Here is a 15944-nt window from a genome sequence, read left to right on the forward strand (position 1 = left end):
TTGTGAAGATTTATGGCTGTCAGTGTAAGTGTGAGGGATCAGAACCTGGCACACCATACACACTAAAGGCCCGTTCACACCAATAACCAAAACGATAACAATACTAGCGTCCACACTAATGCATGATACTTTCTGTGGTTATCATATATCCATATATATATGGTTATCGTTGTGGTGTGGACTTCCCTATTCTCAGGGAATTACAACAGTTATTAAGACTTCATAGTTATCATCCTTGGTGTGACTGTGAACGGCCATTAAGACGATGTTAGGGTTCATAACAGCAGGAAATGACAAGTGGTCTTAGCAGCCAGACTTTTGTTTTCCTGTTTTTGCATCTCCATTTCTGCATTCTTGGCCTTCCGATTGAAAACATGGAAGTTGGCGGCTTTGTTTAAAGGATGCCACACAATTAGACAAAAGAATTACTAGACCACCCTTTCGTTGCAGCTGTTTTCATCATCAGAGATTCGAACAAACGCATAAACTTAAAGACAAAGTTCAGCCAAAAATTTTAACTGTTGCCATTCACGTTGTTCCAAAGTGGTATGACTTTCTTTCTTCTGCATAACACAAAAGCAGATCATTTGAAAATGTCTTTTTTGTCCATGCATTGGAAGTCAATGTGGTCCAATGTTGTTTTGGACCCCATTGACTTTAATTATATGAACAAACAGTTAAAAATTCCTCACAATATCTTTTATGTTCCACAGACGAAAAAGTCATACAGGTTTGGAATGACTTGAAGGTGAGGGTTTGCTTTTACAATTCAGACTGGGACTTGACTCTATTTACTTGGCGACAGTAAGCAACCACCCAGAATGCCCTAGCAACGCTTTGGCATCCATTCAAAAACCGTATCATGGAGGCGAGTGCACAAGCAAAGGCCCCTTCATAACACTGACATGAGAAACAACCAACTCTTTTTAAATACAGGGTTTGATGCTGTCAAAAGGGCTTTACTTTGGTTTGCAGCATGTGCTGTTGGCATGAATAGTGTTCTGTGCTGCCCGTGTGCCCACAATGTGTGTTTAAACCCATTGGGAGGGATCTTTCTACCAGTCAAATTTATCACTGAATGTCTAAAAAATGAAGATGTAGCGGGACGGAATGGCTGTGGTGCTTTAATGATGATGATGGAAAGACCATGATGGCGTTTAAGGGTTGGGCTGTGGTTGAGATCAATTGAAATTGTTCACTGATATCCTCTTTGTATCATCTTGTTCTGTCCTCAGCTCTTTTTAGAAGCACATAATATCGCCTCCTCCATACGCAGTACATGCATATTTAATTTCTGTACCAGCAGCAATGGGAAGGAAATCTTTGTCTTAGGTCAGATCTTTAATGAGCTTGCCTTTCTCTGGCTGTATTTGATTGGTTTGCTGTATTTAATGTCTCATATGTTCTGTCTTTTAGGGAGCTCGTGTGTGGGTGCGGGATAAGGAGCAGCTCTTGCCCTCCACCGTCAGCTGCTGTGATGACAGGACTCTCATCCTCACCACAGACTATGGAGAGGTAAGAGAGACCGCCTGCAGTGAACTCATTATATAACAAAAATTTAAAAATGTACTCACCCTCAAAAAAATTAAAAGTTTGAATATTCTTTAAGAACTCTCCTTTTGTGTTATTCAGGTTTGTTAGTAAATGATAACAGAAGTTTTATTTCTCTTTAAGAGCTTTCACCTTTCGCCATTCACGTTGTTTTTGCCATTTTATTCTTTATAAAATGCATTGTCTGAGTGATAAACGTTTCACTGTAAATGTCTTCAATTGTGCGAGGTCGTGCAGGTAAAGTACGGTTTGAATTAATTTCAGATTCTCACTACTTCAGAAAGACCTTTGATATGAATGGCAGGAATGTCTATAAGGAAACCAAATTTAGCCACTGCGTTTAATCAGTATGGCCCTCTGTTAAAGCTTTGTGTCTGGAGGAAATCCTGTTCTCAAAGCACAATAGGAATACAGGTCAGAATATATTTATCAGATGTGTTTAAACATGTAGCCTGTGTGCTTTGTTCTGGTCCTACAGAATGTATGAATGTGATATACTATACTATACAGTTCAGCTCATATGTTTAAATATCTCTTGCAGACTTTGTATGGTCTGTTTTTAATCTCCGTCTCTCTCTAATCTAACTACAGTTGCCTGGTTTCCATTACAGATTTGCGCAAAAATTTTGCGATATTTTCGGAAAAACTATTGCGAAATGACACCGTTTCCATTAACCGATGGAGACAATTGGAGACATAGGCGTGTTATCCAAGCATTAATGGCAAGGAAAGCCCCTTATACTTGGGAGGTGTTTCTGGGAGGTTATAGTACGCAATTTCACAGAGGATCTGTGGATACAGATTTTTCCATTAGAGTTTTGTGAAATATTCCTTTTTCGAGTTGACTGAAAAACCACATCAAGTTTTCATTGGGCATATTTTCAATTCGCAATTTCGGTTTGCGCAATTTTAATGGTAATGGAAACACAGCTACTATCTCAATTTGTCTCTTTTAGTTGACTTAGTTTTTGTCAAAGGTTTGTGGTCAGTAAGATTATTTTTTTTTAAAGAAATGAATGCTTTTGTTAAGTGCACATTTAATTGATCAACAGTTACAGGAAAGGCATTTATAATGAGACAAAAGATTTATGTTTCAAATAAATTCTGTTCTTTTTAACTTTCATTCACCAAAGAATCCTATAAAACATATCATGTTTCCACAACATTTTTAAGCAGCACAACCATTTTCAACATTAAAATAAGAAATGTTTCTTGAGGACCAAATCAGCATATTAGGATGCTTTCCGAAGGATCATGTGACACAGAAGACTGGAATTCTTTTAAACTGTAGTAATATGTCACAATTTTACAGTTTTTTTCTGCATTTTTGCTCCAATAAATCTTTCAAACCTGTTTCACTATTTGTTTCACAATGTTTAATCTATCATTAATCCTGTTTCTATGCCAGATTTGGTAGAAAATGGATTCTTTATAACATTGGCAGAACATACAGTGTGGACTCTCTTGCTACAGGAAGCCTGCTATGAATCTGCAGGCTTTTTAGTGATCGGTGTGTGTTATTCTGAACATACAGCACCAACTGATTTCTTTCTTACTATTCATTCCTATTCCACATTTAAATCAATTCAGACTGATTACTATTTGCATATATGAGTACTTGAGTATTTCCATAAGTGCTTAAACTGGCAGTTCTGCTATTCCAGATTTAAAGCAGACTCTGAAATTCTTATATTCTATATGCATTAGCATAAATTACTTCCAGAGTGGCCCTGATCAATTTGTTTTTAGGCCAAATTCAACCAAGCATACATTATGTGACCATAGAGAGGGATTCAGAGACTATACCAACTACAGCTCATAATGAAAAATGAAATGAAACTCTAATTTTCGACCCAAACCGACAGTTAGACTCTTACGAGGCTCCCAGCATGCAGTGCAGTGCCTGGCTCATACTGTAAAACTGCATTGTAAAGTGCATGGGGACCCCGTCACATGTTTTATTTAACAAGCTTACTGTGGCATCCACGCCAAAGCAGGGGTCAGCAGAGATCAGGAGGCTGTGTGTGAGTTCAGTGAGGTGTGAAGAGACTGACACTCCATTGACACACATGTCTGGGGTGAAGCTTGAGCTTAGGCTCATTCAGGAGATTGACTTCCTCCTGCCAAAGTTCTGTCTATGTATGTATGTATGCATGCATGTGTGTGTGTGTGTGTGTGTGTGTGTGTGTGTCATATGGTCTTTGGTGCAAAAAAGTAAATTGTATTTTTATTTAAAGCTGGATAGTAACTGATGCATTAATACTGCATTTTTGTAATATTTTTAGACAGTTATCAGCAGTATTTTATAGACTCTTGGCTTTCACTAAGTCTTTAGTTAGTGTTTTGTAAAGCAAACCCTGTGTTTTTCTGGGATTGCTTTGAGCAGGGTGTGACTCAGCGCTGGTACAGCGGATGGGTTGAGAGAAGACCGCTTCCTGTGAAGAGTATAGCCGTTTCAGCTGGCCTCCATGTGTCTGCTCACTACTGGGCCGTCCCTATTGGCCAGGCCACACCCACCTCATGCATATGCATATGGTCCATACACAGCAGGGTGTGGTCTTTCAAACACAAAGCCTCATGCAGGATGCTTACACAGAAGGGCAGAGAGACAATGATGCCAGTAACTATTTTAATCACAAACCTTGAATCACTTGACAATTAATAATTTAATAAGCTGATTCACTATAGAAACAACTTGATGAAATGTAATTATAATTTTATTGCTTTAGATATACAAGGCAATGATGCATATTTTTGCATATATTGATGAAAATACAAGGCATATTTTAATGACACAGATGGTAGACAGTGCCTTGATGAGATGCCTCGTTACAAAATATATTTGCTAATATGTTTATAGTTTAAAATGATCTTTGCTTGAATAAATGATCCTTGGTTTAAACACAGTCCCAAAAATGAAACTGCGTAGTTTTATATTTAATCATGCTTTTAGATATTTTTTTCTACTTTGTTTTAGGCACATTGTTTCTGTGCATCAGTCTGCGGCCCTGCCCTCGGTGAAAAGGCCACATTAGAAAAACATTGATTGTGCGCTTTATAACTCTGGATCAATGGATTTAGCAGATGGTTTCACATGCACATACACGTTTAGGGGAGTGTGTTGGCGCTCATGTAAGTGCATTGATGTTGTGAGTGTACTTAATGTTTGGAAGACCATGAAAGCATTTATCGAATGCTAAGACTTGAGTTGCACAGTGCTTACAGGAATGAATATGCCATTTCTCATGCAAGTCATGCAAAATGAAATGAAGATTAACTAAAAATTCCTAATGCATAATCACTTTGTGCATGAGGTTTATGAGGAAGTCTTGCAGCTGAGGAAGACAGATAAACCTAGATGGACAATGGACAGTTCCGCTAAACATGTGGGAATTTGGTATCTTAAAACGATAGCCTACTGGAACACAAATAATAACTCACAAATTCCAGGAAATTCCATTTATTTGTCTAACACCAGGGCATCATATTTCAAACTGACTGCACTGGTTGTTTTTTTTCTCATTTTTATTGATGACCTCATCGTCAGGATTCCCAGTTCTCCCAGGGCTGGTCCATTGCTTAGCAACCAGAGGTAATGTTCCCGTTTCCTGGCACACTGTCAACACTGACACCCATTGTCCTGTCTGAACGGCTGTAATGTGCTAATGGCGCTATGACAAGCTGATTCCCTGCCATGTGTCAATTTGCTGAGCACAGCAGGACACTTTAACCTGGGGCGCACAGATGATCATAGATGTTAAATACACTCTTATTCTCACAAAAATGATGGCAATTTGTTGGTTATTGTAACTTTAGCACGAACTGAGTACAAAATTATATTAGTAGTATTATTTTTGATAGATTGCATCAGATTTAAATGTTGGTGTAAGAAAACCCTTGTTCACGATTTACTATGTAACTATCATGCTGCTCAGTCAGTTGTAATGTTCCTCTAATTGTGTTATATGATCATCCGACATATTGTCTGACATCAGTGAGATCACAACCATAAAGGTAGAGGACAATCAGATGAGGCATATGAAATGTTGCTTTGAGTGTCAGATTATCAGACCAAAATTGTTTCATTGAATGAAACAAGCTTAAGTTATAGTTGTTTTAATTAAAAAGTTTGGGATATGTATAAGTTTTTAAACAAATATTTGTAAAAAGTAATCTCACCAAGGCTGCATACAAATACAGTAAACACATAATGTTGTAAAATATCATTACAACTTAAAATACCTTTTTTCTATTTGAATGTTTTAAAATAATAATACTCAATGTAATGTAGAGCTGCAACTAACGATTATTTTTTCTGTCGACTAATCTAACGATTATTTTTTCGATTAGTCGACTAATCTAACAATTATTTTTCCAGATTAATCTTATTATTCTTTTTTACTGATTATTGTATTTAAAAGAGGGTAGTGAATTTGTATATTATTTTAACATGAAATCAATGAATGATGACAATATTAATTGTAGTTCAGGAAGGGTAGTGTACATAGTATGCCATTTTATAATGAAATATATGAACAAAAGAAGCTTTTTAAACATAATATATAATGATACTATTCATCATAAAATGTATACAGAGTAGGCCTAATTATGAAAAGTTGTTTACTATAGTAGTTGAGTATGATTTACTTATTGATTTGTGTCAATAGTAAACGAAAATGCACTTGTATTTATCTGCAAAAGGTTCACATACAGGAGCTTCCAGCATAGTGTTAATGTATAACTAGTCGTCTATTTTGAAGATACATGTGCATAAACAACGACTAAAGCTGCCAGAAGTTTTTGCCCAAACTTCAAAGACATATTTAAATGATTAAAGCTAGAGGCATATCTTAACTTTAATGTTACGTTAATCATGTAAACTACCTATATACAACAAGTTATTATGCATATGTGTTTGGGACAGAGCGGAACCAGGTCGCATTAACAGCAGATATATGCAGCCCATAATAAATAAAAGCACGAGACGTACTGGGGTCAGAGAAGAACACCGGAAAATGTGACCGTCTGTTGCAATACACGCGCCACGGTTCAGCTGCGCGAGAGAACACTGGCAGCAGGGTTGCCAGGTTTACACAACAAACCCCACCCAATCGTTACTCAAAACCTGCTCAAAACTAGCCCAAAACAAGCCCAATCGCGTATCGGGGAGGTTCTCTGGTAAACATCGCGTTCGGGGGGTTAAATATGTGTGTTTTTTTGCTTCAACCCGCGGACATGAGACACAGCCCGCGGCAACAGTGTAGAAGTAGCCCAATTCCGCGGAAAAAAACGGTCTTGGCAACACTGACTGCAGTGTGAAAGCTCCCGCTCTCCACGCGCACAGCTTCTGCTCTGCCACCGCGCGCAGTGTGAAACCGCCGTTACAGAGTGAACAAAGCACAGTTTTATTCGGCTTCTGTTTAAAGTACTGCCACACTTTTGAATGTCGCGGTCTGGCTTTATATGATAAATGATCATTTTCACTATGCCCGGGAGCAGAAGCTGCCATTATTCTAGATCTTCTGTTCCATTCTAGAACGTAAATAATGTGCCGCCGACGCGTCGACGCATTTCACGCACGTCGACGTATTTTCGTAGTCGACGTCATCGACGACGTCGACGCGTCGTTGCAGCCCTAATGTAATGTTATTCCTGATTTCATCACTCCAGTCTTCAGTGTCACATGATCCTTCAGAAATCATTCTAATATGATGATTTGCTGCTCCTGAAACCTTTCTTATTATTATCAATGTTGAAAATAGTTGGGCTGCTTGATGTTAAAATTAAAATTAAAATGTCTTCACTGTCATTTTTGATCAATTTAATGCATCCATATTAAATATAAAATATTAATTTATTTTTGAGAACATTTTTTGGCCCCAAACTTTCAAACAGTGACATTTGTATTACATAAATATAATTTAAAATAAGGGTTGTTATACTGTAGGTTTGAAGTTGGTTTTAAATTCCATTTTATTTTCAGATTTTCTTTATTTAAATTGTTTAAATTAATAGATTTTCTTGTATGACTGTTACCGTCAGTGTAGTATTCATTTTTGTTGTACTGTTTTATAGTTTATTTATTTAATTTTAATTTTAAATTTGCTCAAGTTAAAAAATATTAATTAAGTAGTGGCTTTAAATTTCTCAGGGTTTTTTTCGTTTTATCTTGTGCTATTTTACATTTTTTAAGAATCTATGTATACAATATTTATATTTTATTATGTTTTATTTTATTGAATGTTCTTTAATATCAGTTTTTAATTTGATCTGTTTTAACTTAGTTTTTTTAAAATAGTTTTTTAGTAGTGACATTCATTTAAGTGGATTAACATTTTAAGAGACCCTATAATCTTGCTTGAATTCACGGGGTACAGGACATCCTTTTTAGGCCCCCACCCATACACTCGGACCAACCAAAGGGGCCATTTTCCTGGTCATCCCCACGTAATGATTACCCTGCCTCTTACCACATCCTGTGAATGTTTGATTTAGATTAATTTATTGGCATGTTTAAACCTCCCACTTTGCATGTACCGAGTGCTGTTTCAACCTCCAGGCTGTTTGTTTGCCCTTAGTGGTGGGAGCGAGCATCTCATGGATAGGAATTTGGGGAATTTGTCTCCAGATCAACTGGAATGTCTTATTTAAACATCCTTGACCTCTGTGCTAGTTGTTTGCGGATGTATCAATTGGCTGGAGCTCATGTATTTCGTGGGTGAACTTTGACCCAAAGCGTGTCTGGCGTCCTTCTGTGTTGAGAAATGACCCATGGATGGCAGATTCCGGGTTGAGGCGTCACACTACGATAACGTTAACTATGAGACACATTTACACAGCTATGAGCTGCTATGCTTTTGCAACAATGACTTGATTATACACGAATGAATCATGATAAAGTCATAGCGCCCCCTAGAATGATCTCAAAATGATTCACACCCGAAACTCTTATTTGATAAACAGAGCCTCAGGTGTTGCTAAACATGGCTTTTGGGTCTCGTATCTCCATATAGATCACTATAGATTAGCTCAGATGGAGGCAGAGATTCTGTCAAAGTGCTGTTTCCTTCCTGTCATGTCTGATCAATGAATCTCATCTGTCTGGAGACAGGCCTGACGAGCCACAATGATAAGATCATTATTGTATGATGACATCATTCAATTTTAGTGGCAATTTTTACTAATGGATTTGTCATCGATCTCAGTTACAAGAATAACTATGAGCTACACACTTCGAAAGACACATTCAACACACAGAGAAAAAAAGGTGTCAATTTTACCTTTGGGGTACAACAGCCTGTCTTATGAGTTGCTAAGGTGTTCTGAGTGTTTTTTTTCTCTCCCTTCACTGGTTTTATGGTCTACTGGTTAAAGTCAGGCAATTTTCAGAGCAGGTAGCAGTAGCAAGTTATCTTTGGTCCAGGTCCATAGCACATATAGTGTTATTTCATTTCAATTCAATTTTAAACTTCAAAACTTTATTATAAACTTTATAACACAACCAACATATACTACAACAACAACAATAAAAAAAAAATACAACAGTACCAGTGTTTCCACATCTTAGACTGATAACATGTAGTGCTAAACCTTATATTTGATAGGACCCTGCTAATCTCATTTTTAGAAGCATTAAGTCGGCAGAGACATTTGTACATAATATAACAATAATCCGTAACACAGCTATAAATGTGCTAACTCCCACACTTACAAACATTTCACTTGCACTATGCCATCTAGCTCTCCTTAATAAAAACTAAAATCTAAATAATATATAATTATCAAAAAATATTATACTTTTATAGTATTTATTAAGATTTTCAATATAGCTTTTATTTTTATATTTTTAGGTTTCATTTTAATTTTAGTTTGACTAATTTGATGTGCTTTTGACATTTTTATTTTATGTAGCTTTAATAGTGTATAGTGTAATTTGTGTAATTATTAAATAGTGTAATTTCAATCTTAGCTTTAGTAAATTCAACTTATTTTATTTCAGTTAGTTGTCAATGCAAAATATATATTTTTTTAATGGATGTATTTTAGTTTTTTGCCTTTGTTTAGATAGAACAGTAGGAGGACAGACAGGAAATCATGTGAGATGAGTGAGGTGACTTGGACTGGGAAAGAACCTTAAGCCGGGATTTGAACTCGGAGCACTGCAAAAAATGCTTTTCTTACTTAGTATTTTTGTCTTGTTTTCAGTCCAAACATCTAAAAAATCTTACATTAAGAAGCATTTACTAGACAAGTAGAAGTTTTTGTCTTGTTTTGGGGGAAAATAACTCAAAATTAACTGAGTTTTTGCTTAAAATAAGCAAAATAATCTGCCAATGGGGTAAGCAAAATAATCATGTTTTTTGTTTGAATTAAGATTTTTTTTGCTTACCCCATTGGCAGATTATTTTGCTAATTTTAAGCAAAAACTCCCTTAATTTTGAGTTCTTTCCCCCAAAAACAAGACAATAATTTTTATTTGGCTGGTAAATGCTTCTTGTTTTGAGAATTTTTAGATATTTGGACTGAAAACAAGACAAAAATACTAAGTAAGAAAAGCATTTTTTGCAGTGAGCCCTTGCCCATAAGGCAATGGCACAGTCAAAATTTCAAATTTTTTAGTTTTGATTTTAGTTGACAATAACAACACTGAGCACAAACAGTGAGGGACAAGTGCTGGAGTTAAATACTACAGTTTTGTTCAAAGTCCTAACCTTGAATATGAACACAACCTTAGCAAGCACAACTAATTAAACATTGTCCTAATTAGCAGACTTTGGCTGTCTAAAGCCTGTTTAAATGTTTTCTTTTATCCACATTCTTCTTCCGCCCCATGACGCTTTGAATGCATTATGGGAGTAACTTCCGTTAAACTGTAAAAAATCAGCGAAAGGTTCTCTCTATGAAAGCATTTTCAAAAACTGGGTACAATCAGATGCATTATGGTGAAATATAAACATGGCGTACAAAGACCAAAATAATTAGGAGGAAATGAATGCGACTGAAAAGAGCTCTTGCCATAGATATTCTTATTAGACTGTTGCTTTGAAATACCAAGCATTATGCTATTCTCCTGAAAATAGAACATGAAGGAAATTTTACAGCTCATTCAGTCAAACTGAATGACAAGGATTCTTTGTGGCACAAACTTATGATTTGTTTCAGTCTTTTTGAGTGAACTTCCCCAAAGAGCCTCCCATTAAAACGCAGCAATTTTGGTTGTAAAAGGTGGATAAGAAGATAAGTAACATTGTCTCTCTGTCTGTAGTTTAACCCAATGTTCACTTGTCCGCTCAGAAATGATCTCTCTTCTAAAATAATATGAACAGTTATTTGGACATTTACTTGAAGATTTGTGTAGGATGTGTGTACAAAGTTCAATTGGTGGGATGCTTGTGCATCAGTGAATAATGACAGTGCATTACAATAGATACACAAGAAATCTATATGATTCAGCAAGCAAATCTCAAGAAATATCAATGTCAGTTAAGTAGATTAAAGAGAACTGGTTCAAGTGCGATGTGCAATGAAGATGTCAGCCTTGTGATCCAGCATAATGTAGCGTGTCCAAGGATTTCTGAGGACAATGAAAGTGAGAGGAGCAGTGTGAGGATGTCATGGGGGGTATAGTTTCAGGAATGTGAAACAACTTGGCAGAAAGATCGAGCAGGCCCGGACAAATTAGTAAGACAAGCTACAGGCACTCACGTATACTCCTGTAAATGAACCCTGTCTTATGCACGGTTGCTTCATAGCAGCATAAATCACAGCTAATTTCTTCATACTCTGGATTCCTTGGCATTTAGTTATGTCAGTTGTAGTTGGTGTACTCATACTTTCTGGTTAAACTGAAAGCACTGAAACTAATGTTCCCAGTTGCTTCTCTAATGACAGCCCTGTATAGTGTGTTGATAATGACATGGGTGTGTGTTTTTGTGTGTTGAAGGTGATGACTCTGGATCAGGGTGAGGTGAACAGGCTTAAGGTTTTCCCCATGCATCCCACCAGCATCAGTGGAGTGGAGGACATGTCCACTCTGGCCGAGTTACATGAGGCCGCCATCATGCACAACCTCTTTCTTCGCTACCAGAAAGACCTTATTTATGTAAGTTTCATTTTTGCACACACACACACACGTCTGGTTCACTATCTTTGTGGGGACTCTCCAAAGACGTAAAGGTTTTTATACTGTACAAACTGTATATTCTATCCTCTAACACTAACCCTACCCCTAAACCTACCCATCACACAAAACTTTCTGCATTTTTAAATGTTCTAAAATTTTCATTCTGTATGATTTATAAACTGTTTTTCTAATGCGGACCTCAATTTAGGTCCCCGCGGTGAAACGAGTCCCCATGAGTCAGTGTGCATTCAGGTTGAAGTCCACACGGGGATAAAAAAAACATGAACACACAATTCCACATTTTATGGTGAATTTTTTATGTATGTATTATGTAAGGATTTGTCCTATTTCTAAACCTATGCATAACAGAAACCTTTCAGCATTATTATATTTTCAAAAAACATCACTTAGTATGATTTATATGCTGTATTATTCTGAATAATTCCCTTCATTAAATTCAAATGCGAATGTGGAATTTGCAGTGTCATGTAAACAAGGGAACAATCTGTACTTTGAGAAGTCTTTTGCCTCAAAAGAACTTTGTTCTATGAAGCTTTAATGGTGTTTAATCTGAGTTTAACCCTGTGCAAAATGTTCAACTATAAGCATAAAATAAATGGAGCAAATATCAATGGCTATTCATTTTGAATATTATTCACAATAAAAGGCTGATTTTTTTTTTAAATTAATTTTGTTAAAATAGTTTTTCTGTGGATACACGGTCTTCTAGTTTTTATTTCCTCTGATGATACACTGCAAAAAATGCTTTTCTTATTTAGTATTTTTGTCTCGTTTCTAGTCTAAATATCCAAAGATTCTTAAATCAAGATGCATTTACTAGATAAGTAAAATGACATAAGATATTTTTCTTATTTTCTGAGAAAAAAACCCCCAAATGAAGTGAGTTTTTGCTTGAAACAAGTACAATTATCTTTCCATGGGGTAAGAAAAATAAGCTTGTTTCAAGATTAAAAATACAAGATTTCAAACAGAAACAAGCTTATTTTTCTTACCCCATGGACAGATAATTGTACTTGTTTCAAGCAAAAACTCAGAAAACAAAAAAAAAATATGATTTTTTTTCAGTAACATATATTTGTTATCATTTTACTTTAACTGAACTGTCAAAATGTATTTTAACATATACCAGAATGATATATCATGTTAAACTGAACTGAAAACATAACAGGCATATTGCATATTATTAGATAAGTCCACAATATTAAACAAACAAACACACAAAAAAATTTATGTGAGCATCAATCTATGAGAAAACAGTCTATTACAACGTTTCTTAGATATTATTATACTTGGAAACTTTTGAACCATTAATGATACAATACAAAATACTTTCATGGATTATTTTTCCCAGGTGAATGGTGTTAGAGTCAAAGTTAGTTCAATTGTTTATTAAGTGTAAGCTCAAACTAGTATGTTCTTATTGTTGTTCATTCTACTTTGCAGACTAACATTGGCTCCATCCTAGCGGCCGTGAACCCTTATAAGCAGATATCAGGGCTGTATGACACCGAGGCAGTGGATGTGTACAGCAGACATCATCTGGGTGAACTACCTCCACACATCTTTGCTGTGGCCAACGAGTGTTACCGCTGCCTGTGGAAGAGACACGACAGTCAGTGTGTGCTCATCAGGTAACGTGCTGCTGCTTTCAAAGGCATCGTATCACATCACATTGAGTATTATCATATTTGAAAGGAATTAAATTGTAATTTATCAATTAATCAGATCCTCTTGATGTAAAGCTCACCAGACAGCTGCTGGTGATTCGTGAGTTTCAAATGCACACAAAATCTCGTAATCACTTTTAATCACGTAATCAGTTTCTTGCGTGAATTTGTGAGAAAATGTTTTTTTCGCTGTTGGTCAGGACTGCCTCTTGACCAAATGTCTTATAGTTTGTGCACCTCATCAACGTTTTGTGTTATAACAACATGACAACAGATGACATGAAACCCAGTCCTGTAGTGTGAGCTTGGCTTTGAATCAGAAGGCCTTGGAGTGATTGGGTGTTTGTGCAAAGTCTTTATATGGTATTTGGCCACCTTAATAAAACATTTCATATTGTAGGGAGATAACATTGTGAGAGTATGCACAGTTCTAAGGGAACCACAAACTGCACAGGGAACAGTGTAGAACAATATTCACTTCACTGGACGTGGAGAGGGATATTTACCCACCAGTCCTAATGCCCTTCCTCGGTACTTCACAAAGTTTGGCTAAAATAAATGTGGTGAAAAGGGATTCATGGAATTCACCTTCATTCACCATAATTAGCAGATATTATTAAATGTAGGGGTTTAAATATACACTATAGATAAAGATATTAGTTTTTTTTTTTTTTTTAAAGAACAAGGACTCATTAAATTGATCAAAAGAGATAGTAAATACATTTATAATGTTTCAGAAGATTTCAGGATTCATCAAATAATTCTGAAAAATATTATTTCAACATTGATAATAATAAGGAATGTTTCTTGAGCAGCAAATCAGCATATTAGAATAATTTCTGAGGGATCATGTGACACTGAAGACTGGAGTAATGATGCAGAAAATTCAGCTTTGCCATCATAGGAATAAATAAAAAATTTAAATATAGTAAAATTATAGAAAACTATTTTTATTGTTTATTTTATTTGATTTATATTTCATAATATTACTGTTTAGATTTGGTTAGCATAAGAGACTTGTAACTTTAAGTAGTGATATTTTTACTTAAGTATGTTACAATATGCAAAACCTATAAAACTACAGACAAAAGTGTGCTTGTGTGTTTACTGTATGTTTCATGTGTATGTGTTCTCAGTGGGGAGAGTGGTGCTGGGAAGACGGAAAGCACCAAACTGCTTCTGAAGTTCCTGTCTGTCATGAGTCAGAACTCCACAGGCTCTCCGCTGTCAGAGAGGACCACCAGGGTGGAGCAGGCCATTGTGCAGAGCAGGTCATACATGCACACACACACACACACACACACACACACACACACACACACACACACACACACACACACACACACACACACACACACACACACACACACACACACACACACACACACACACACACACACACACACACACACACACACACACACACACACACACACACACACACACACACACACACACACACACACACACACACTCTAATACTTCGACACGTTGTTGTCTCTCTTTCCATTTTAACACCTATTCCTTCTCTTCCACTCCAGTCCAATAATGGAGGCGTTTGGAAATGCAAAAACCGTTTACAACAACAACTCCAGTCGCTTTGGCAAGTTCATTCAGCTTCACTTCTCTCAGAGTGGAAATATTCAGGGCGGCTGTATTATTGATTATTTACTTGAAAAGGTATCTTTTATTTACTCTTTTTTTATTTTGTTTATAGCCATTTATAGACCTGCAGATAAGCAGTTGTAGGCCTATTAAATGTGTTGTGCTTTAAAAATGTCATAACATTCCAGAATCGAGTTGTGCGGCAGAATCCGGGAGAGAGGAACTATCATATTTTCTACGCATTGTTGTCAGGTGCTAAGCATGAGCACAGAGGTGAGTTTAAGCCTTTTACACACTTCGGCTTTAAACCAGTTGAATCTTTCTCTCTGGCCATTGTGTTGCCATATTAATCTGTGTTCTCATCCTCAGAAATGTACATGCTGGCTGATTCTGCCGAGGCGTATCATTACCTCAACCAGTCTGGCTGTGTGAAAGACAGGAGCTTGGATGACAAACACCTCTATGATAGTGTGATGGTCAGTCAATATTTTGCATTGTCTCTGTTTGATAGCGTTCACAGTTACTTGTCTCATGAAAACACAGAGGTTAAAGGCATGCAATTGGGCTTTAATAAATGTTCCACTAGAGGGCACCATATCATCTGTTATTTTTTTCTGTAAACTGTTCAGAGCGAAGAAGGTGGAACCAAAGAGTTAAAGGGTTAGTTCACCCAAAAATTTAAATTTCCTCATGTTGTTCCAAACCTGTAAGACTTTCGTTCATCTTCGAAACCCAAATGAAGATATTTTAAAGAAATCTGAGACATTTCTGTCCCTCTGTTCACAGTCCACACACCTAAGCTTGAAATATTCATAAACGGATTGTAAAACTAATATAATTGAATTGAGCGGTTTAGTCCTAATTTTCTGAAGAGACTCGATTGCTTTATATCATGAACAGATTTAGGATTTTATTGTTTTTATTCTGTAATCTGTATTATAAGGGGAAAAAGAGATCCTCATGATTTTCTTTTCTTT

The 15944-nt window shown here is 36.3% G+C and overlaps 1 protein-coding gene across 1 annotated transcript in view; it reads left to right on the top strand.

The window, feature by feature from the left end:
- Positions 1 to 1417: 1417 nt before the first annotated feature.
- myo10l3 (myosin X, like 3) overlaps positions 1418 to 15944 on the top strand; it is a 62091-nt gene continuing 47564 nt past the window's right edge. Inside the window, exons 1-7 of the mRNA XM_079821949.1 lie at positions 1418 to 1515; positions 11495 to 11653; positions 13139 to 13326; positions 14499 to 14633; positions 14904 to 15042; positions 15156 to 15240; positions 15337 to 15443. Coding sequence (XP_079678075.1) covers positions 11498 to 11653; positions 13139 to 13326; positions 14499 to 14633; positions 14904 to 15042; positions 15156 to 15240; positions 15337 to 15443 — 810 coding nt within the window. The 5' untranslated portion in view covers positions 1418 to 1515; positions 11495 to 11497. The remainder of the gene's footprint in view (positions 1516 to 11494; positions 11654 to 13138; positions 13327 to 14498; positions 14634 to 14903; positions 15043 to 15155; positions 15241 to 15336; positions 15444 to 15944) is intronic.

The sequence above is a fragment of the Gobio gobio genome (assembly GCF_949357685.1).
Source record: "Gobio gobio genome assembly, chromosome: 7".
NCBI lineage: Eukaryota > Metazoa > Chordata > Actinopteri > Cypriniformes > Gobionidae > Gobio > Gobio gobio.